At 34.9% G+C, this 24,138-nt stretch overlaps 2 protein-coding genes across 2 annotated transcripts; both read left to right on the top strand.

Moving 5' to 3' along the window:
• The first annotated feature begins 8,886 nt into the window (after nucleotides 1–8,886).
• On the top strand, nucleotides 8,887–11,511 carry LOC122004693 (receptor-like protein EIX2). The gene has a single exon (XM_042559540.1). The coding sequence runs from the start codon at nucleotides 8,887–8,889 to the stop codon at nucleotides 11,509–11,511; it is 2,625 nt and encodes an 874-aa protein (XP_042415474.1).
• Nucleotides 11,512–14,150: 2,639 nt separating this feature from the next.
• LOC122007038 (chaperone protein dnaJ A7A, chloroplastic-like) lies at nucleotides 14,151–23,418 on the top strand. The gene is made up of 8 exons (XM_042562798.1): nucleotides 14,151–14,304; nucleotides 14,794–14,979; nucleotides 15,653–15,788; nucleotides 15,904–15,961; nucleotides 21,079–21,121; nucleotides 22,093–22,141; nucleotides 22,226–22,306; nucleotides 22,400–23,418. Exons 2-8 carry the CDS (start codon nucleotides 14,849–14,851, stop codon nucleotides 23,255–23,257), a joined length of 1,356 nt encoding a protein of 451 aa, XP_042418732.1. The 5' UTR covers nucleotides 14,151–14,304; nucleotides 14,794–14,848; the 3' UTR covers nucleotides 23,258–23,418.
• The last annotated feature ends 720 nt before the right edge of the window (nucleotides 23,419–24,138 follow it).

The raw sequence follows: 24,138 nt of genomic DNA, 5'->3' as shown, positions 1-24,138 counted from the left end.
ATATATATATATATATATAGCGCTGATATCCTGCGCGACGGCACAGTGCGCGACTGTGCGCGTCGCGCAGGATTTCAGCGCTTTTTTTTCTTTTTAATTTTTTTTTTTAATTTTGAATTAAAAAAATAATTAAATATTTTTTAAAAATTTAATTTTTAGGGTTCAGGCTTTGGGTTATAGTATCGAAGTTATTTTTTTTTATTTTACCTCTAGGGTTCAGACTTTGGGTTATAGTATCAAAACTATTTAGGGTTCAGACTTTGGGTAATAGTATCAAAGTCATTTTTTTTAGATTTTACCTCTAGGGTTCAGGCTTTAGGTTATAGTATCAAAGCAATTTTGTTTTTTAGATTTTACCTCTGGGGTTCAGATTTCCCAATTAGATTATAATGTTTGGTTTTAAAAAAATTAAAATAAAATTAATTTAAGTATTTATTGAGTATTGTAATATGTTAAGGAGATATATTAATGTATTAGATATTTATATAAGGAAATGTTAATTATTTTAATTGATTTTTTTAGTTTAAAATATTAAAAAATAAAAAAAATTAAAAAACAAAGCTTGATCTCCTGCGCCGTGCACAATCATGCACTATACACATCGCGCAGGACATCAAAATTATATATATATATATATATATCAGAGCATGTATGGTTTGAAAGCATGGAAATCAACGCAAAAAAATTTACGTTTTTCTTCTTCTGTCGCGAAGAAGAAGATGAACAATAATATTATTCATCAATTGAACCGATTAATCAATCAATTTAATTTAATTGAATCAATTAAAATTTCATTTCAATCGATCCAAAATCATGAACATTATCACTTTTGATGAAGCACAGTGTTAAATTAATTCAATACTGTGCATGAATCGATTAACTGAGTTGAATTGATTCTTTCAATCGATTGAAGAGAAAAAAAAGGAATGAACTGTACTCGTTTTCACTAGCACAATAACTTGCTTTTCTTGCCTGCGATCACTTATCGATTAAAGATATGAACAGTAATTTTTTTAAGCACAGTAAATCATTGCGAAAAAAAATGTTAATTAATGATACATTGTATTTTTGCATGAAAAAAAAAACGTACCTGCATGTTTTTATGTTTTTTTTCTTCTTCACGTTATAAAATGTTTTAAAGTTTAATTAAATATATTTATTAATTAATTAAATACATATAGATATGTATTATTAATTAATAAATAAATATTTAATTAATTTATGGTTCAATTTACTATAAATGGAACCAGACCAACTTGACCGATCAAATCTAGGTCTGATTTAAATTATTAATTGATTTAAACATACCAAATTGATTCAATGATATCTAGATCTGATTCAAATTATTTGTTGGTTTAACCAGTTCAATTAATTATTGAATTAATTGGGGTGAGTTTGATTACAGAAGTTGGGCTGATCAAATATGACCGGATTAATTCCGTTGTGTTAGATTTGATCAAAAAGATTAGATTTGTTCTAATGGGTCAGACTTAATCCAATGGGCATTGGATGAATCAAACGGACCTGAGTTTGATCAATAAGTCTGAGATTGACTCAAATGTGCTTAAACAATAACGGAACATAGGTCCAATTAGATTAGTTCTAATAAGGACAATAGACTAAGTTTAACATCCGGACACCTGATTGACCGGTCTAATGGGTCAGTCGACTTAAACTCCTGAAAATCGAGAAGATTTATTTTTCTTGATTTATAATGATGGTATGCCTGCATAAATTGAATTAAACTGGTTTTGTACTGGTTAATCGGTTTTGTACTGACTTATTTAAATTTAATTTTTCAGATGACACGGACGATTACCACATTAACTCGTCGCAAAGTGCGGCGAAACTAGCTCCAAGAGGAGATTCAGGAGATAGAGTATAAGTCTGCTTATGGAGTCGACGGACATGTTAGACGGTTGGATAGACTATTTTAGAAACTTGAGCAAGAAGAGTTTCCAGTCCTGGACAATTATAGGATCTGGGCATTGATGCATTCATTGCCAGAGTATCCCAGGATAATAGCAGACTATGTATGGGGGCGTCATGAAGGGCGCATCACATATTCAGTACTGTGTGAGGGACTACTTCACTATATGGGTGAAGAAGAGCCTGAAGAGTTTGAAGAGGACCAGGAGATGCTCGAGGAAGATCCAGAAATGGATCTGATGGAGAATCCTGAAGCTGCCCCATCTGAGATTATCCCAAATGAGTCTAGGTTAATAGGGATAGTGTTGACTGCTATACTAGTGTTTGTCCTAGTGGAAGCAGTGCTGTCCTATCTAGTTTATTAGTGTTCTGTTTACTGTTGTTATGTACGAACAGTGTTAGCTCATCTAGTTTTGAGTCATGTAATAATTTCTGTCGTTATGTACGAACATGATTATATAATGAAAAGTTATGTTATATGTTAACAAACTTGGAAATGATTAGTTCATTTCATGACATGATTAGTTCATGTGAATATGATTCGTTCATATATCCATATGATTAGTTCATATGAAATGATTAGTTCATTTTAATAATGATTCGATTAGATTAGCACATATAAATGATGAGTGGAAACAATGTTATCACTTGATTTTGTAAACTAACTCTAATTTACACCGAGTCAATAAATAATTGCACATATATGAATTACACAAATAATAAATAATTTGTCTATTTATGTAGATCATGGCAACTAAAAACATCGCAGCTGAAGTCAATAAGGGTGAGAAATTATATGGGGATAACTACAAAATCTGACACCTCAAGATACAATATGTTCTTGAGGAACAAGAAGTTCAATAGGCTGTAAATCAATTCATGGAGGAGCTAGTTGATGGTTCTACAGCACAACACAGACGTGACCTTGATGCCTATAAGGCATGGAAAAGGAAGGACTCCATTGCTAAGGGAATATTGATTAGTTCAATGGTAGATGACCTGGTATTTGAGTATGAGCCATTACCATCGGCTCATGCTGTCTGGATAGCCCTCAGAGAGAAGTACAGTGGAGTCAGTCTGAGTAAGCTTCGTCAGCTAACTATCAAGTTTGATAGCTGTAAAAAACGCTCGAATGTTACCATGGCCCAACATCTCAGGGAGATGGGTAACATGATTCGAGAGCTTAAGACTGCTGGTTATGCGTTGACCGATGAACAACAGGTTCATGCAGTTATCCGTTCCCTTCCTGATTCTTGAGAAACGATGAAACAGAACATGACCCATAGTGAGAGTATCAAGACTTTCACTGATGTCTCACGCCATGTGGAACTTGAGGCTGAGAGGATTGAATCCGCAAGGATATCTGGTCAAGCTTTTGTAGTTGAAGGTTCTGGTTCCAAGAATAAGAACAAATGGTTCAGGAAAGGAAAGGAGGTTAATGTTGTTGCTGCGAAAAACCAAATCAAGAAGAAAGGAAAGAAAAATGGACAAAAACCTAGGAGCAAGTTGACTTGCTTCAACTGTGGCAAGAAGGGTTATTTTGCTCAGGAGTGTGTTGAGCCTAAAAAGGTAGATCCATTCTTGTCTTCTTTCCACGAACAATATGTTGCAAGTACAGTGTTGTTAGCTTATTCGTATCCTTTGTAGATTGTAGATTCAGGAGCAACGAATCACATAGCTCATGATCAAGCTACATATGTGGAGTACCGTCGGGTACTAGCTGGCAACAAATGGATATATGTAGGAAACAATGCAAGAATTGAAGTCAAAGGAATTGGCACTTGCAAGCTCAACCTACGTGGTGGAGGCACCTTGTTTCTACATGATGTCCTGTACGCTCCTGAGATTCGACAGAATCTGGTTTCTGTTATTTGTCTTCTTGATATAGGTTACAATGTAAATTTTTATAGTCGTTGTGTAAAACTTCGAATTAACTCTGTGTTAATTGGGTATGATTTTTTGATAAATGGTTTTATGGTTCTTGATGTAGAACCAAATAATAATGATGGTTGTTTTTCAAACATTGCTCTTACTAGTAATGCTAATGTTAATGATGAAATTTGACATGCTAGATTGGGACATATAGGACAAGAACGAATGAATAGATTAGCTAAGGAGGGTCTCTTAGGCACTCATGCTAAGATTAACTTGTCTATATGTGAGCATTGTCTTGCGGAAAAGACGACTAGGAAACCATTTGATAAGGCTATTAGGGTTGAATCACAATTGCAATTCATTCATTCGGATATTTGTGGTCCAATAAATATGAAGGCTAGAAATGAGAGTTCTTATTTCATTACATTTATCGATGACTTCACACGTTTTGGTCATGTGTATTTGATTTCTCACAAATCTGAAGTATTGGATTGCTTTATTCGTTACTTGAACGAAGTTGAGAATCAATTGGAACGTAAGGTTAAAACCTTGCGCACTGACCGTGGAGGAGAATATTTGTCAAATCAGTTCAAGACAATGTGGTTGCAATGAAATAAGCTAACTATCCCTGGAACTCCAAAGTAAAATGAGGTTGCTGAAAGAAGAAATAAGACTCTTCTTGAAATGGTTAGGTCTATGATGATGCAGTCTAATTTGCCAATCTCCTATTGAGGAGATGCATTATTAGTTGCGACCTATATACTTAACAAAGTGTCTTCAAAATCAGTTCCATCTACCCCACATGAACGCTGGACAGGCAGAAAGCCGGATTTAAGTAATCTGAGACCTTGGGGGTCAGCTGCCTACGTTCATGATAAGACTCACGAATATGGAAAATTATAACCTAGAGGTAAGAAGTGTATCTTTATAAGGTACTCTGAGTCTTCTAAGGGTTATGTTTTATTGGTGAGCGACAAGATGGAACCATCTCTGAAATAAAGTCAAGAGATGCTACTTTCCTTGAAACTGAGTTCTCAACACGAGGTGAAGTTGATAAAATAATTCCTCTATATGAGATAGAGGAGGAGGATAATGTTCCTTTATCAACAGATCAAGAGATGCCTGAATCTAGTCAACCGAGTGGGAGTAATTTGCCACTGAATGAGTTAGTTTCTCAACAGTCTAACCTTCGAAGAAGTAGTCGTCAGATTATTCCTCGGAGAATGTTTGATATTGAGAATGAGGCATTGATGGTTCTCCCAGTTGATGATGAGGAACCTTGAATAGTTGAGGAAGCTTTGAGCAGCTCAATTAGAAAAGAATGGAAAGTTGCAATGGATGAAGAAATGGAGTCAATGAGAAAGAATCAAGTTTAGGATTTAGTCAATCTTTCTCCGGGCCGAAGGGCTATTGGGAATAAGTGGATTCTCAAAATAAAGAGGAAAGTAGATGGATCGATTAATCGATACAAAGCTCGATTGGTTGCAAAAAGATATACCCAAATGGAGGGTATTGACTTTGAAGAGACATTCTCCCTAGTTGTGAAGTTTATGTCAATACGTGTCATCCTAGCTATAGTAGCACAATATGACATGGAATTACATTAGATGGATGTAAAAATGGCTTTCCTTAATGGTAATCTTGACGAAGAAATCTATATGGTACAACCAGAAGATTATGTTGCTGAAGGCCAAGAGAAAAGAGTATGTAGACTTAGGAAGTCTATATATGGGCTAAAGCAAGTGTCAAGATAATGAAACATAAGATTCAATGAAGTAATATTGTCTTATGGTTTCGAAATGGTCAATGAGGATCATTGTGTTTACCAAAGAAAGGAGAAAGGAAAGTTTGTCATTTTATCATTATATGTTGATAATATGCTAATAGTTGAAAGTGACATAAAGTGTGTGATAGAAGTCAAAAGTTGGCTTTCATCACAATTTGACATAATAGATATGGGAGAAACAGAGTACATCTTAGGAGTGAAGATCGTTAGAGACTGATCAAAGAGGCTTTTGGGTTTGTCTCAAGAAGCTTATATCACTAAGATGCTGCAACACTTCAATATGTCATATTGCAATGTTGAACAGACGCCTATAGCGAAAGGTACTGTCTTGAACAAAAGTATGTATCCCAAGACTCCTGAGGAAATAGTCGAAATGAAGAAGAAACCATATGCCAGTGCTATTGGTAGTTTGATATACACTGTGTTGTGTACTTGTCCCGATATAAGCTATACTATTGGCTTAGTTAGTCGTTTCCAATCAAACCCAGGATCGAGACACTGGAAAGCGGTGAAGAGGATATTCAAATATCTCAAAGGAACAGTTGATTATTGCATCTGTTTCCAATGATCAGAAATGAGCCTAAGTGGCTACACAGATATAGATTGGGCAGGGGACCTTGATGACAGAAAATCCACATCTGACTATGTCTTCTTGCTGAATGGTGGCGCCATCTCATGGAACAGCAAGAAGCAAGCTTGTGTAGCCTTGTTGACAATGGAAGCTGAGTATGTGGCTTGTGCAGCGGCTGTACAAGAGGCTGTTTGGGTAAGAAGGTTTCTAAAGCATCTGAGGATTGCTGAGGATAGTGGGAGTCCTGTTACTGTGTACTGTGACAGTCAAGCTGCGATAGCTTTTTCCAAGGATCCCAAATATCACAGCAAAGGCAAGCATATAGAAATTAAGTATAATTTTGTAAGGGATATTGTTGACAAGAAAAATATTATTCTTGAGTATATCCTTACATGGAATATGCTTGTTGATCCTTTTACTAAGTCATTGACTAAAGAGTCATTTCATGGGCATATGAAGTCCTTGGGACTTCGAAGAATGTAACAATTGTAAAGACATTTTGATAAATAAAAAATGTCATGATCTATTCAGTGTATATGTCTTGGTTACATTCGAATAAAAGTCTCGATAAGCATGTTGGCAGATTGGGATTGGTCCACTCACATGAACAACCATCTCTATTTGTTAAGTACAAATAGAGGTAAGACCGTTGCTTATGAGACAACTTATGTAGCTGTGAATAGAGACATACCCATAAGTTAAGGTCACCTTGATATTTGTGTCAAGATGAGATCATTTGTGTAATGATTAGAGTAAATGCACCCACCATTTACTGAATCTGCTTGAGGTCATATAAGAATTCATATGTTGAATTCAGGATTAAACATTGGGAATGTCTAAATCGAAATCTGTACAATGTTAAATTTTGAAAAAAAAACATGTGCTCTTTTTGGTAAAGAGAATAACATCGTAGCATGTGATTCATACCACATGTGTTATGGCGACAAGAAGGGTAGTAGGAGAATGGATCCCTGCTTCTCTACTATGTGAGACCCTTGAGATTATAAGTTAATCTCGATTTTACCCTAAGTGACTATTTAGCTGTCTACTTGAAATTCTGATCAGTGTCTGCTACTTTAGCATGTTTCCTATTGACTATGGATGATTCGGTCTATGGAGCATAACTAGGAAAGCAACTGATTAGAATGAATAAATTCTAGCTAAAAAGGAAGATGAAGATTGATTTACATCTGTGACATTTATTCACTGGTACCGATTATATTTTTAGTTCAGTACATAAAATGTAATTGTGAATAATTTGTTTGATTGGAGATGTTGAACATGCTCTTGACATATGGTCAATATGAGGGATTAGAGATGTTCATAATAATGTAAATAATTTAATCTAGGGTAAAGGCAAGCAATTTATGTCTATGATTCGTTCTATGGACATTTATGTCTCTGATTTGTTCTATGGAGCAGCTAAGTAAAGTGTGATAATCTTCTTAGCAATTGAATGTTCACTGTGATTGTTGTCGCACAAACCATTTTCCCTAATGTATGGAATGGATGTTTTGATCTGGTCTTCGTGACTTGATCCTCATAAAGTCTATGTGACTTATTTGGTCTTTGTGACTAAATTTTGCTCTGGTCTTTGTGACTTGATCTTCATAAAGTCTACGTGACTTATTTGGTCTTTGTGACTAAATTTTGCTCTGGTCTTCGTGACTTAATCCTCATAAAGTCTACGTGACTTATTTAGTCTGTGTGACTAATTTCGCTCTGGTCTTTGTGACATGATCACCTTGTAGTCTATGTGACTAACATGGTCTATGTAACCATATGAATTGACTTGGACGAGTGGGAGATGTAAGACGTTACTGGAGACGAAGGGTTCCCCTTCGTTACTCTCTTTGCTGCAAACGCCAAGGAGACGAAGGGGCGCCGTTTCCCCTTCGTGTTCCTCAACCTTCTTATAAAGGTGCGTCCAAGCCTTTGAGAAGGGGGTCGATAGTCGATCGGAGAGAGCGCAGCAGAAGGTGATCAAAGAGGGGTTGTGAGGTGTTTTGGCCGAGCAAAGGAGAACACCCAGTGGTTGGGATTTGGCTCGTGAACTTTGAAGTGCTTTCCGGTTGTCCCGTGATCGTGCTTCCGATAGCGACTTCCTCTTCGTCGACTGGCGGTTCTTCGGTGATTTCTTCGAGAGATCCATATGAGTGATTACCGTTTTAATTTATTTCTGTTTCATGCTCTCAAAACTACCAACAATTTAACCGTTTAAAGTGCTTCTTAGGAAATTAGATTAAAATAAATAAAATAAAATAAAAATGGAGTAGCATGATGCACGCGCGGCGCTCCTATGAAATTAGATTGCGGCACATTTTTCACTCTTTCTGCTATCAACTCTAATTTTCACAAAAGACAACGTTCGATTTATTGGACGTTTTCTGGTGGATGAATGACAATTTCCACTGAAAAAGAAGGATTTATTGATCACTAGCACTTGCTGGTGGATGAATGGCGATTTCCACTGAAAAAAGAAACGAATTAACGGCAATTTCCACAGCGCCGCGAATTAATATTAAACTGGATTCTTGCACTATAAAAACCCCTGATCTATCGAGGTACATAAACTCATCAGACAGGCTCAGACATTGCCATTGCCATTGCAGCTAGCTGCAGAATGACAATATATCCACTTAAGGTTATGGCAACGGCCTGGAGAAGCACACTAGTCCCTCTTGTCTGGCTCAGTATCAGTCTGGCCTTCTTCTTTCTTATGGAGATGGAGGTCGCTGGAGTAGAAGAAGCCAGAGTCGTCATAAGCAGCAAGGGATGCTTGCAGAGGGAGAGGGATGCTCTCTTGCTTTACAAAGCCTCCATCAAAGATCCTTCCGGCTGCTTGTCTTCTTGGACTGCCCAACTAGACTGCTGCGCGTGGACTGGCGTAGTCTGCTACAACAGAACGGGCAGCGTACGAGTGGCCGAGCTCAACCTTGAAAATCCAAATGCCCGCTCTCGCAATTGGCCGGAGAAGGCTTTGAGGGGTGAGCTGCTGCATCCTTCCTTATTGTCTTTAACTCATTTGCAAAGCTTAGACCTGAGTTACAATGACTTTGAGGGCACTCAAATTCCACCACTCGTTGGTTCTCTTCACAAACTCAGGTATCTTGATCTCTTTTACTCCAACTTTGGTGGAACCATTCCCCCTCATCTTGGAAACTTAACTGATCTTCGTTTTCTCAATCTCGGCTTAGAATGTTTTAATTCTGCCAAAGTCGTTGTCCGCAGCCTAGACTGGCTCTCCGGCCTCTCGTCTTTGAATTATCTTGACATGTCGTCTTTGGATCTCAGCGCTGCCTCCCATAATTGGATATCAGCAGTCAATATGCTACCTTCCCTACAATATTTATATTTATATGATTGTAAAATTAATATCCCTCAGTATTCTCTTAGTTTCCATCTCAATATCACTTCCCTTGAGGATCTTAATCTTGGTGGGAACAACTTCAGCTCTTCTTTTCCTAACTGGTTGTGGAATCTCACCAGCCTCTCCTATCTTGATCTTTTTAACTCTGGAATTCAAGGGACACTGCCTACCGAAATTGGCAACTTAATTGGCCTCACGTATCTGGATCTTTCCTCCAATTGTCTCTCTGGTCCCCTTCCTAATGCAATTTGGAAATTGAAGCATCTATTAGATCTCGAACTGAATGATAATTTGCTTGGAATTTCTTTTCCAGTCGGGATTATGAATCTATCAAGCTTATCTACACTACGGCTTCATAATTGTTCACTAAGTGGTCCATTACCTAGTGAGTTAGGAAATTTGACTAATCTAGATACTATTAGGCTTTCACATAATTCACTTTCTGGACCAATACCAATTGAGATTTGGAAACTAGCCAACCTAAATTATCTTCACCTCTCTGATAATTGGTTCGAGGGTGAAATCACTGAGTTCCACCATTCTAATCTTACTTCTCTAGATCTCTCCTACAACAAAATTAATGGTACTTTGCCACCAACATCCCTACAGAGTTTGATTAAACTAAATTTTTTAAATCTTCGTTGGAATCGACTTGAAGGCCTAATTCCTCATTTTCCACCCCACCTTAATTTTCTAGATCTATCCTATAATGCTTTTTCGGGAACACTACCACCGGCCTTATTCATGCTGCAACTATCTTATTTATCTCTATCACATAATCATATTAACGGAAGCATATCATCCAATGTATGCAATTCTCATATACTTGAGCACCTTGACATATCAAATAACCATGTATATGGAGAAATTCCTCAATGTTGGCAGGAGGCCCAATATCTTCAAAATATTCATTTGGGAAACAATATGCTCCTTGGAGAAATTCCAAGCTCTCTTGGAAACTTGATGAGACTTGAGTTCTTGCATTTGAATAACAACAATCTGAAAGGGCATCTCCCGTCATCACTACAAAATTGCACTCGGCTATTTGTTGTTGATCTTGGTGACAATAAATTCTTTGGAAATATACCTTTGTGGATTGGTCAAAGTTGGCAATACTTGGGGATTCTTCGACTACGGTCAAATATGTTTAATGGCAATATTGATCCACAACTTGGGTATTTAAGAGATCTACAAATTATCGACCTTGCAAATAATAAATTATCTGGGTCAATACCACATTCCTTTGGAAATTTCAGCACAATGATTTCAACATCAACAGAATCATCTAGTCTCTTCGAAGAAGCAATACAGCTCATAGACCTTGATTGGACGTCAGATGAAAACATCACTTTAGTTACAAAAGGAGAGCAATTTACCTTTTCATCTATACTTTACCTTGTCAAGAGTATAGATCTTTCAAATAATGACTTGACAGATGAGATTCCTGAAGAACTAGGATATCTTGTTGGACTTTACAATTTGAATTTATCAAGAAACTACTTCAGAGGCAAAATCCCAGATAGTATCGGTGGAATGAGTTCATTGGAAACTCTAGATTTGTCTTTCAATAATTTATCTGGAAATATTCCTCAAAGCTTGTCAAAATTAAATGCTTTGAACCATTTGAATGTGTCTCATAACAACCTATCGGGAAGCATTCCCTTTGGACATCAACTTCAAACACTAGATGATGCATCCATTTATATCGGCAATCCTTATCTTTGTGGAGACATAGTAAACAGGAGTTGCTTTCATGGAAACAACACTAATGCGACAAGTGAGGAGCATGCAATGTTATCGTTGATATTATCAATCTATTTCAGTAGCATACTTGGATATTTTGTTGGATTGTGGAGTATATTTGTCCTTCTACTATTCAAGAAAAAATGGAGGCACTCTTACTTTAAGAAGGTCGATGAAATTTATGATAAAGTTTATGTGACAATTAAGATAAGATTGAATAGAATAGCTAAGGGTTAATTTGTTTTAGAAAAAAAATAAAGTTTACGGTGTAACAATAAATAGTTTTCATATTAAGATTGTGAGCTTTTTGGTTGTAAGCATGATGTATGTTTGTGATATTTTGCAAATGAAATAATATCATGGTTATGGAGTCACTGTAGCTGTGACATAAAAGATACACTTATGTTGTTTCTATTTCATGTCAATTAGGATAAAAATGTGATCATATATTACTTGTGCGTGCATCTAAATGTGGATATAGTTATCAAAGGTCAAATAATTTTTTGTTATAAAAAAAAAATTATGGGTAGCAAATTTCTAAAAGTAATGAGAGATAAATGAAGTTTTAGGGATGTTTTAATGATTTTAAAAGTTTTATAGAAATCTTTTTAAAAGGCAAAATTATTTTTTAATTTCAAAATGTTTTTCAAAAATTACATTTTTTTCATCTTATTTTTAATTACTTTTCATAAATACTAATATAAAATGCTTTCTATGATTTTTTTTAAAAAATAATATTTTTATTAAAAAGTAAATAATTTAAAGCTCCAATTATTAATAGACTTCAAATTTCTATAAAACTTTAGAAATACTCTATAACAATCACCATAACTTTGCATACATTTTTTTTATCCTAAACTCTAAACTAATCTTAACTCTCAATCCCTTCTTTTGTTGAATTAAGTCACTAAAATATAGTTAATTGCTAAAAATGATGCATTTTATATTATTATCTTTATTTTAACAGTTAATTAAATTTTAATTTAGTTTTAAATTAAAATAATGTCAGGGTCTAAATAATTACGAATAATCTATTTTTTTTCTTATTCTTTGATTTAGCTTTAACTATTTTTTTTATTCTTTATCATTCTTAGTTAAAAGCTATTTATCAGTAGGTAAATTGCAAACTTTCTTGTAAAATTGCAGGGTCAACAAACTAATTAACAATATATATATTTTTTTAAATAAGATATAATATGTACAAAGTAGGTAAAATTAAAAGTTAAAAAATTATATAGGCAAAAAAAATGAAGTCAACTAACCGTTTGTCAAATTTTCATATATATATTTTTTAAAATGGATAATATATATTATGAAAACCATATTAATTAAACTATATCTTATATAATTAACTAAAAATTTTATATTTTATATATTGTTATTTAACAATCTACTTAATTTTATAGGAGCTGTGTAGTTTTAATTTGTGTCTTTTCCCCTTCAGCTTTTGAGTTTTTTTCCCCTTTTTTGATCAACTGCATGTTAAATTTAAATGTAATGAAAAGTAAATAAAATTTTAGGAATATTTTAATAATTTTAAATTTTTATGAAAATCTTAAACAAGATAAATTAATCTATATTTTTAATTTCAAGATGTATTTCAAGGATTTCAATTTTTAATTACTTTTCATAATTACTTATAAGGTATGATTAATATAAAATGCAACAAAATGCTTACTAAGATTTTTTAAAAAGTATATTTATTAATAAGTAAATAATTTAAATGATAATTTAAAAGGGTGCATATTTAAGTTTTAGATAGAAGCTTTTTTAGTTGTAAGATAAAAAATTTAAAGAGCATGTTGTGTTAACTTATACTAATTAAGTGTCACTAGGAGGGTATTTCAAAAATTATAATAAACATTTGAGGGTAAAAACATTGTTATTTAATTTGTATATATGGACCTTAATTTTCTCTATTCCAATATGGAAGATCAGATAATAATTATAAATTGATAAAAAAAATATTTCTATCTAATTGGAAATAAGCATTACATCTTGAAATAGAAAAAGAATCATATATTTAATATTCTAGTGTTATTAATTAATGAAGCAAGTTGCTTTTGATTGGCAAAAGTCTTAAAACTTTCCCAATTTTTATTCAAAACAAATACATTTCAAGCTCCATTTATTAATAGGCTCCAAATTTCTTTAAAAATTTCTTTCAAAATTATATTTAGAATTTTATTAAAAAATTTATTTAAAATTTTATGATTTATAAATAAGTTTTTTTAATTCTTTATCCTTCTTTGGTTAAAACTAATTATGTTTTATTCGTTAAAAAAAATGTACTATTGTCAATTTACATGGTAAAAACATATACAGAAGTATATTAATTTCGATTTAAAATGATTCAAGATATAGGAATGAAACTAGAAATTTTATGTTGGAGAAAAAAGATGTTAGGATATATCAAAATTTCACATTATAAAATATCTCCAAAATGAAATATTTTGGATAGAGTCAAAGTAAAGTCATGAAAATTTAAGCCTAAATAGACAACTTAATAAAATTTATTATAAACTCATTATAATATTAAGACAATGATACTGACTAAAATTAATTAAATTATTTTAAAGTAAAATCAATCTATCTTTAAAAACCTCCTCAATATATTAATATCCTAATATCAGAATTTAATAGCTTAAATTAAGAACAATACAATTTTAAACTGATTGAAAAAAATTAAGTGGGTAAAATAAATATGAAAGTAGAAAAACAAAAAGAAAGTATATATATATATATATACACACACGGCTTTACCAACATGATTCATGGATGGTTCTAGATGATTCAAGCAGGTGATGGAGAGCGCTGGCAATTTGCAATTGGGTCGATCGGACGGCTGTCGCTTCACTCGGTGGTTCCCAATCGTAGGCGATCGCGAAGCCCGAATCTGGTCGGCGTTTTAGTCGTGGGATTTCGTTCTCATATCTCCCCTTCTCCCTTGCGCCTCTTATCGCCCGCTGCCACACCAACGCCGTCCCAGCGCAAAGGCGAAGGCGATTCCGGCCGACGCCGACGCCTCAGGTATCGAGCCGCTCGATTCCCCCTCGTTCGATTGCAGAGCTCTCTCGTCTTTCCACGTCTATACTTGGTAGTTGTTTTTGAGATTTTTTGGTCGGCGAAGGATGACCTATTTGCAGTCGGTTAGGTGTCGATTTGTAGACCCTTTTGCTACTTTGAGCTTTTGAGGTGATTCCTAATGGTTTCCTATGTGTTTATAGATTGGGATGGAATGAAGAGTCTCGAATTTGTTTAGGGTTGTGTCGACCCCTGTTTAGGCACTGTTTGCTTTTGTGTCTCCTAGTTTTACGTTGCAGATCTATCTTTTAGCTTCATCTAGTTCATCTGAATACCTGACTATGTGTCCAAATGTTCTTTTAGCAGCACTCCGTTACAGGGATTTTGTGTTTTATGACTAAGTAGGGATTTCAAGAGGTAGTGATCCAATGATATGTTAGACACTTATACTCTTAACGTTAAGAGATGACTCAGACATTCTGTTTGCTACTGCAGATAGTAATCAAGAAGTTCAATTTGCCGTTTCATTTTAGTCAGCTGCACCAGTCCAATGGCAATTGTACCATGCAGAGGAGCCTCAATATCTCAATTAGGAGTACATCCTCAAGCTATATCTAAAGATGCATCTCTGGGATCTAAGCCGCTTTGCTTTGCGAAAATGTTGCTGATGCCACAAACTGCGTGAGCATTGATAATTCTTCTTTCTGTACTACACTTGAACCAGTATCATGGTGGTTGCTTTTAATGCATATGTTTTTTTTTTCATTCTGATATGATGCTTGTATTTTTATGAAAGTTATATGTTCAAATTATGCTTGAAGCATCGGCAAATCCACAAGTATGGTCATTTACTGATTATAAGTTGATTTAATTTGACAATTAGGGAAATGCTGTTTGAGGCTTTGTTGGTATATTAATTTATATAAAGTAACTAAGTTAATATAGAAAAAGACAGAAGCTAGTATGATCTGAGTACCATACATGCAATTACCATCTTTATGAATAATATTATTTAGATGTAGAAGATACATCTACAAATGAATTCAGAACCTTTACTAGGTAATGCCTATGATCAGGAGTGTTCTAATAACTTTTCAATTCCAATAGAAAACCATTGTACAACTTTTCAATTTCAATAGAAAACCATTGTTATTTATGAAACCATTTCATTTCTGATTTAGTAACTGATATTCAGTGAACATGTAACTTGCTATTCCTTATAATCTGAGATGAAGAAAGCTTGATGCTAAAAAAAAAAAAGAAAATTTCTTATCTCACATGATATTTGAGGTATGATAATATGATATGCATTTCTATATCCTTTCTAGTTGGCTTAATTTTGTATATTTTGCAGTACTAGGAACCACCTGGCTTCATCATGGCCAAGTTTCCTTGCTCAAGCTTCATTCTCTCCTTTATTATTCAATAACAGACCATGTTTAAAGAGTAGGCGTTGCAGGGGATCACGATTCATTGTCAGAGCTGATATTGTAAGTGGGATTTGTTTCTCGTGGTTTTTAACCATTAGATGATGGAGATTGGATTTTGCACTAATTTGTTTTCTTCGCTGATATTTTGTCCTCTATTTTGTATGATCCCTTTTAGGATTACTATTCTGTCCTTGGTGTTTCAAGAAATTCAAGTAAATCAGAAATAAAAAGTGGTAAGTATACTTTATACAGGCTTATTCTGGTTGCTTCTAATGCAATTTTTGTACTGCATTCATAGGATTCCTATGCATGTTTGTGTTTACATTAAGGATACATTAATCTATCTCCCAGTCATCTCGAAAACCTTTATTGTCTCGCACTTTGACCATACAGCTGCATCATATTCCCTGTTTTCTTTAACCCCTCGTACATTGACTGCTCTTTTTTATTTTGATGTTCCGAAAATCCAACAAAGCCACAGCGATACACCTGTCCTTATAAAATAAAAAGCTGATGCCGATGAACTGTGGCAGCACCAACCTTTCAGTTTTGGAATGAATGCCTAGGAGTTTTCCCTAGTGCAAGGGGAGGAGGAAGGATGCACCTCTGGTTTGCCAGTTATTGTGCCCACGTTAAATGTTGGGTATCCAAATGTGGAGCCGCTAATGTTTTGGAATGTCAAAAGGGAATATCTTATGAGTAGATTGTTACATTTTATGGCATTTTGAATTGCATGTCGGCATGAACTTATGGTCCATGTCTGCAAAACCATCTTCTAGAAGTAGGCAGCTTTAGAGATCATGAAACTGTCAAGCTGGGATCAACAAAGTGATACAAGATTAAAGAAGCCTGTCATGTAATTCTAACTGGTTATTGTTACAAAATTGAGCAACCTTTTTTGCTGAAGAATATTGAAAATGGATGTTCTTAAAGTTAAATGGAAGATAATGAATAGTTGAATAGGAGTTGATGAATATTTCCTCAAGTGTGACAGATATCTCTCCGGGCTTAGGTGAATTCTATTAAAGTTTTTTTTTCCTGGAAAATCTATAATATGTTTACAAATATGGGATTTGAAAAATGCTTATAACAAATATCAAGTTTATCTTGACACTATTACTTCATAGATTTGTTCTTAATTATACCATTCAGTTGCTTCAAAATCATGATATTTTGGAAGCAATTAATCAATAATGCACCTTGACTAAACAAGGCTAATTGTAGCAAAAGGTTAATACGTGGATTCATAGTGGTTCAACCTCTCATGGATGTATAATGGTTCAACTTCCAATGGCCTAGGTCTGTTGCTTAGATATCTCATCTAATGCATTTGTTAATCTTTATTAAATAGTTTTGATATGCTATTACATTGTATAGTCCTATTAGAGAATAAGAAATCCTACTGTATATAATAAAAACTAATACGCAATGTGCACTCTTCCTAAGAGCAGTTACAACCACACCTAATTTTAAAAAACAAAGTAATCGAAAAAAAACAAGAGATAAACTGTAGAAAGTGTAAAAGTGACTTATAGGCTACTTAAGTGATTGGCTAGTCAATTTGGATAAAAATTAAGGCATTGTTTGTTTCACATAGAACTATATATAATTTGTAATAAAATACTTTACATTTTTTGGTATTTCATCATTATCCTGTGTTTGTCTCAATTATTATAGGTTGGCTACATAATTTTTTCCTCCCAACTATAAGACTTTGTAGTTAAAAAAAAAACCTGGGTTGACTAGCAAATGCTATAGCGATGAGCACATATTTTGAGCTATAGGAAATTTATATAGTGCTCTAGATGTTGCTGCTTATTGCCTTAATTCATTTTTACATTATAGGGACTCTATGGAGATAAGAGTCCGATAGTGTTATTATGGAGGGTATACTCACATATGTAGAGACATAAACTTTCTATCTTGACCTTACCACCTAGCATAATGTGATAAGCCTGAAATTGAAGCATTAGAACTTTTTGAAAACCATTAGCTGTGAGGCAAAGATTACAAAATAATAAAAAATTTAGCATTGGGAATACTTACTACTAGGTTAAGTTTGGTTGTCAATTTGAATAAATTCTAGAAATTTACTAACTTTGTTGATTAATTTAAATTGGTAGCACATTCGTGGTCTGTGTTTGGATTAGTTACTTCCCATCTGTAAGTAGTGTTAATTAAGATTCATAACATAATATGTAGCTTCTATAGGTGTGAGAAATTGGAGTGCCTTTGAGAGGATAAGTGAGAATGAAGGTCATTGTTTAATCTTGTTTTTTTTATTGTACATAAATTATTAACCAATAAATGGATATTTTGTTGGTTCATATAAAAAGAAGGAATAAACTACTGAAGAATGTGTTTGTCCAATTGAAGGCAAGCTTGAAGATCACAAAAATAAAAAGGGGAGAGATCCCTTAGAATTAAAAGATGTTAATCATGTTACTAGTGTTAGTATAATGTATAAATAAAGATATAGAAGAAGTAGTATCTTGGTCAGGCTTGACTTGGAATATAGGTGAAGAAGTCTCAGGAACTAATGAACTTTCTTAAGGGGTAGTTCTAGGCTAGCTGTTCCCTTGAAAACTTTAAAGAAAGAAATGTTAATTTAGAGAAATAATGTTAGGAGGGTGATGAGAATTTAAATGAACACTTTTTTGATATTTTTCTTCTCTTATAGAGGACTAGACTTATTCTGATCACTTATGAAATTACTTTATTCCAAACTTGAGTGTATAATAGTAGATTTTTTTTTTTTCATATTATGTGACTCAGTATTATTTCACATCAGCAAATTGAAAGCAAATGGATGAATTTTTAGCATATGTTGGGTTTGTTACTGATATGTAAACTATATCATTGATTGACAGGTTTGAAAGTTCGTGATAGTTTTGAAAACTAACCCATTAATTATATCTTTCCTAATATATATATATATATATTAATGATAGATCCAAGATAGGATTGTATATCCATCAGTCTTAACTATTACTACATTTTATATATTCAGGTTATATGTGCTGCTTAGTTTAAACCTTTAGTTTCTAACGTTTTGTCCATAATTTTAGTTCAAATTTAATCTGATTATACTATCATTAACTAATGCTATTGATCCGGCGGTAAGGACAGGGACCCCCTTTGAGGGGAGTCAAGGACACGTAGAGGTCAAAAGTCAAAAGGGTCAACCTGAGGGTCAGCCGATCGGAGAAGGGTTGGGTCGATCGGCCGAACGGGTCCGAGCGGAGTCAAAGACAACCCGACGGGGAGTCGGGTTTCCGACGCTCATGGTGAACAGGGTCGCCGGGCCGAGCAGTAGCCCGCTCGGCCGAGGCGTAAAGCATCAATGCTGTGAAGGAACAGTCTCAGCCGAGCACGCGATGGAGTGAAATCTTCCCGGTCGGACCGATACCTACGCCCGGTCGAACCGATGCTTGCCGAGCGGATGGACGCTCGGCTCAGGGAAAAAGAGACAAGGACAAGGGGACATGGGGGAACATCTTCTGACAATAGGCATGTTCAACGATCAAGTCATACACAGAATCTTACGACAGAAGGTTCTGCTGTCCCATCAGAGAGGTGCTCGGACTGTAGCAGTATGGTGTCAGGCATGCTCCTCTGGCAAGCTCATACTAAGGTATGGTAAATGACACGTGTACGCCTCGGTAGGTGTGCATAAGTCTCTCCACAGCTCTATATAAGAGCCCTCAGACTTCGTCGGAGGTACGCGATCTCTCATCTTTGGAGCCGCTTCATCGTTTTCCTCTTGCCTGACTTGAGCGTCGGAAGGTCGTCGCCGGGAACCCCTTCCCGACCCGATTTCTTTGCAGGTTCGCCGGAGATCCATACGGCCGGTCAGAGATCCACGTCATCAGGGCGGAGAGCGCCACGTGCCCAGCGTCCATCGACTCAGCGTTCGGACAGGATCAGCTATATTGTCAATAAATAACATATCAAGAAGATTTATCTATAGAATGATTGGTTAGTTCATATAATAACTAATGTGAAAAGAGAGATTTAAAATTGACCCTTGATGTTGACCTGCCATTACAAATCATTTGTTTTACACTTAATAACTTAACACTAGTAACAATATCATCATATGTATATTTTATCATATTTGTATAATCGTTATATTTTTCTTAAATAATTTCACCACTATACTTTCGTAGAGATTATCATAAGTTTCTCTTTGCATTTTTTTGTGGTTAACACTCAAAACTATTTAAGTCAACAACAAATGTTTAGTTAAAGCATAAAAATCTTGTATTATGATAACAAGATAAGGTTATAAATTTTTCAAAGGAAAAAAAAAGTAATAAAAGTACGTAAATATAAAATAACGTATGAAATGTAAAAATTTGAACATATTGACATATCATAAAATTAGGAAACGTTGTCCTTTATAACTCCTCATAAGTCGTATTGTGGCCAAAATCTAAGATAAAAAATATTTTTAAAAAATAAATTTTTAAATATCAAATTATGAAGGGGAGTCTTGCCGCAATGATAAAGTTATTATCGTGTGACCTGGTGGTCACGTGTTCGAGTTTTGAAAAACAGCCTCTTGCAATGAGGTAAGACTGCATACGATAGACCTTCCTCGGACTCCGCATTGTTGGGAGTTTTATGCACCGGACTACTTCTTTTTTTTTTCTTTTGTTTTTTAAAATAAATTATAAATAAAATCATAGCTATGTCAAAATTTTGTTAATTCTGTAAAACAATATAACATATTTAGATATTCATAAATGCAAATGCTAAATTAACATAAGCCTAGAGTTAAAGGCACACAATGAATTATGATATTCACTGTACATGTATATCTGCACCTTTTATATCAATAACCAAATATTGAAAAGTGGGTTTCATCTTAAATTTGTTTCTGCAACCAACAAAAAGAAGATAAGTTCCTGTTTAATCACTAATAACATGATTAAAGATTGAACAGCTAACTTAAAGATGGCATTGTCAGGTTGGATTTAGGTGAGCGTTGGATTGAAATTTTTGCTTAATAAAAAAATTGTGTTCCTAGCGAAGAGAAGAAAGTGCTAACTTAATTTAGGATGAAGACGATAGTCTGGTTGACTGCATGTGTTTCTATTTAATAGGTGGTAGCACCTTAGTTATTTATATTTATAAAGCTTTGGAATAATTTTACAGTAGCATATCATTATTTCTAAGCTTACAAAGGATTTCTATTTTCAAAGAATGTGCCCCTAAATATTGACTGGTTCAATATGTCAAATTTTGATTTATTTCATCTATTTTTCTTAAGAAGTAAAACATATGTTCGTCTTGTATGTTATCTCATTTAGCTAAATCTGTCCACTTATGTTTTTCTGGTCTGCAGCTTATCGGAAGCTTGCAAGGAGTTATCATCCTGATGTAAACAAGTGAGTAGAATAAATAATGTTTATTACAAATTTGAACTCATCCCTTACTAGTCTTCAAATGTATAATTGAATGAATATAATGCCATGCCACATCCCAATATTCATCCTTTAATAAATTATTTAATCTAAGGCACTTTTAGTTAATCGACTAATAGGCAATGTGACACCATGACAAATACACGCATAAATTGAGAAAGAGGGAGAGGAAAGAAGACTTGATTAAAAATAATAAAATAAGATAAAATTTATTCAAATATAGATGAGGATATAGTAGAGGATTGAACCATAGTCGACCCCATATAGTGGAATAAAGGTTTGGTTGTTGTTGTTGTTGTTGACTTAATATGTGAACAAGCATTGCATGTGGTTGACTTGAAGGTGATTTGCTTTTACTAGATACAGCCATACAGGCTTGTGGAAGGGCATCAAATTTTAGGCATGATATATAATTTCAGCTTTGTGGATAGATTATGGTCATTTTTTTATAATCTAGGTGTCCGGGCTTCACCCGATTAATCCTAGAGGTAAACGACCTTCTCTCCTGCATCATCTACCAGGTAAATTCGGACAAGCACACTCAGAAGCCGACCTCCATAATATTCATCCCATTGGGGATTCAAACTTGGTCTTTTACTGCTCTGAGTATTTTTCTATTGCACCACACCTGTGGGGGCAATTTTGGCACTTTGTCACAATGAAGATGAAGGGGAATTATTGAACAGCAAATAACAAGAAAGGAATTAGTTTTTGAGCAACTTGAAAAAAAAAAGTAGCTTTATTTTATTGGTTTTTCTTTTCTTGTATAGCAATTTTTGTATGAAATGACTGTTAAGGATCAAGATGATTTGCTATGCGCTGAGGTTGTCTAATTCAATAGCCATCACTACTAAGCTTTGGAATTGCCAGCTTTATATATGAACAATGTATAATTCAAGTTGGGGCTAATTTTCATTATCCCTTATTTTTTCTAGAGATGCTGGAGCAGAACAAAAGTTCAAGGAGATTAGTAATGCATACGAGGTCATTTCTCTTGTTTAGGTTTAATCTAACTGGTTGATTTTAACATGGTGATCTTTTGCATCATTAAAAATCAGTTTATTACAGGTTTTGTCGGATGATGAAAAGAGATCCCTGTATGATAAATATGGAGAAGCTGGCCTGAAAGGTGCTGGCATGGGCACAGGGGTCAGTATTGGTGGCTTTGTTATGGGAAAGACTAATCCTTCGATAAACTTCATTTTTCTATAATGTTTTCTGTTTTCCTTGTACTTGGTGCAGGATTTCAGCAATCCATTTGATCTCTTTGAGTCATTGTTTGAAGGGATGGGTGGAATGGGTGGGATGGGCGGGATGGGCGGGGCAAGAGCTGCACGCAACAGGCCCATGCAGGGTGATGATGAGAGCTACAATCTTATTCTAAATTTCAAGGATGCAATTTTTGGTGTGGAGAAGGAAATAGAGATTACACGGCTGGAAACTTGTGGAACCTGTGACGGTTCTGGTGCTAAACCAGGCACGACACCTAGCAAGTGCTCCACTTGTGGCGGTCAAGGCCAGGTTGTCTCTTCAGCAAGGACACCTCTTGGTGTATTCCAGCAGGTCATGACTTGCTCAACTTGTGGTGGCACGGGTGAGTCCTCCACTCCATGCAACACTTGCGGAGGAGATGGGCGTGTGCGGAAATCAAAGAGGATAAGTTTGAAAGTCCCGGCTGGTGTTGACTCTGGTAGTCGTTTGAGAGTTCGTTCAGAAGGGAATGCTGGAAGGAGAGGTGGCCCACCGGGTGACCTCTATGTATTTATTGAAGTGCTATCGGATCCTGTGCTTAAGAGAGATGGAACCAACATTCTATACACATGCAAGGTATCATATGTTGATGCAATTTTAGGGACAACAATGAAGGTTCCAACGGTGGATGGAATGGTCGATCTGAAGATTCCAGCCGGGACACAGCCAGGTACGACTCTTGTAATGGCTAAGAAAGGGGTTCCTTATCTTGGTAAGCCAAACACCAGGGGAGATCAGTTGGTCCGGGTCCAGGTGGAGATACCAAAGAGATTAAGTAACGAAGAGAAAAAGCTGATCGAGGAGCTTGCCAATCTGAACAAGGCGAAGACAGCTAACAGCAGGAGATAGCAATGCCTTCTCTTTCTTGCTTAAAATTTTCAATGTACTTAAGAATTTTATGGTTCTCATGATATTCTTAACACTCCGATAGTAATTTGTTGGTCAGTTAGGTCGATTTGGTGACAGTTTAATTCTGAACGTCAGGAATATAAGGATGTGCTGGAGGTGAATGTTTGATTTTGCCGAATAGGAATTTATTCTTGTGAACTAGGTCTCGGCAGGCCTATATATGTTCACAAGCTATCAAATAGGGCTCCATGGGGTTAATATGATTCAAACACTTACTTTATCTGTTCAACTTGCTAGCATGATCTTCATTGCCTGACTCTCGGCCTGCATTGCAGGGGAAAAGACAAGTAAACATTTAGTCATGGAAGTTTAAATCATGCAAATGATTGAAAAATCACCAGTCAAAAGCACAGGCCAACAATCAGGTATGGAAGTTCTAATCGTGTAAGTTATTGGAAATTGATATACGTTCATATAGCTCTCTGGACAAACAGATCATTTGAAGTGACTGTTACACGTTTGGATATTATATTCTTGTATTATGGCAGCCAAAGTTGATCATGTTTTGTTGTATTAATTCCAGATGCAATTTCACTTAAATGAGCTAGATTAAGCCTGGCCCTAATGAATACTTAATGTTCTAATTTTCTTAATTCTAAAAATACGTAGCATATTTTTGTTATTCCTCTCCACTTTGTCAGAAATAATCATGTGGGTTTTTGCGTGTGTGCGTCTTGAAATCTCTGTAAAAGATTTTGTAGATTTTTAAATGAAAACTTACAAAGATTTGAAAATTGTTATCATAAGTTTGTTATAAGGCTTGGAATATGATGTAGTTAGAGTGAATAATACGTGGTAAAAGGTCATTCGTTCACCCTTAG

The sequence above is a fragment of the Zingiber officinale genome, chromosome 7B, assembly GCF_018446385.1.
Source record: "Zingiber officinale cultivar Zhangliang chromosome 7B, Zo_v1.1, whole genome shotgun sequence".
NCBI lineage: Eukaryota > Viridiplantae > Streptophyta > Magnoliopsida > Zingiberales > Zingiberaceae > Zingiber > Zingiber officinale.
This window is presented reverse-complemented; position numbering and strand designations above follow the sequence as displayed.

Excerpts from the sequence above, each read along its gene's own strand:
- LOC122007038 (XM_042562798.1), top strand. The coding sequence starts at position 14,849 with ATGGCAATTGTACCATGCAGAGGAGCCTCAATATCTCAATTAGGAGTA. Across the intron at positions 21,122-22,092 it reads TATCATCCTGATGTAAACAA|AGATGCTGGAGCAGAACAAA; the intron begins GTGAGTAGAATA and ends TATTTTTTCTAG. Across the intron at positions 22,142-22,225 it reads AGATTAGTAATGCATACGAG|GTTTTGTCGGATGATGAAAA; the intron begins GTCATTTCTCTT and ends AGTTTATTACAG.
- LOC122004693 (XM_042559540.1), top strand. The coding sequence starts at position 8,887 with ATGGAGGTCGCTGGAGTAGAAGAAGCCAGAGTCGTCATAAGCAGCAAG.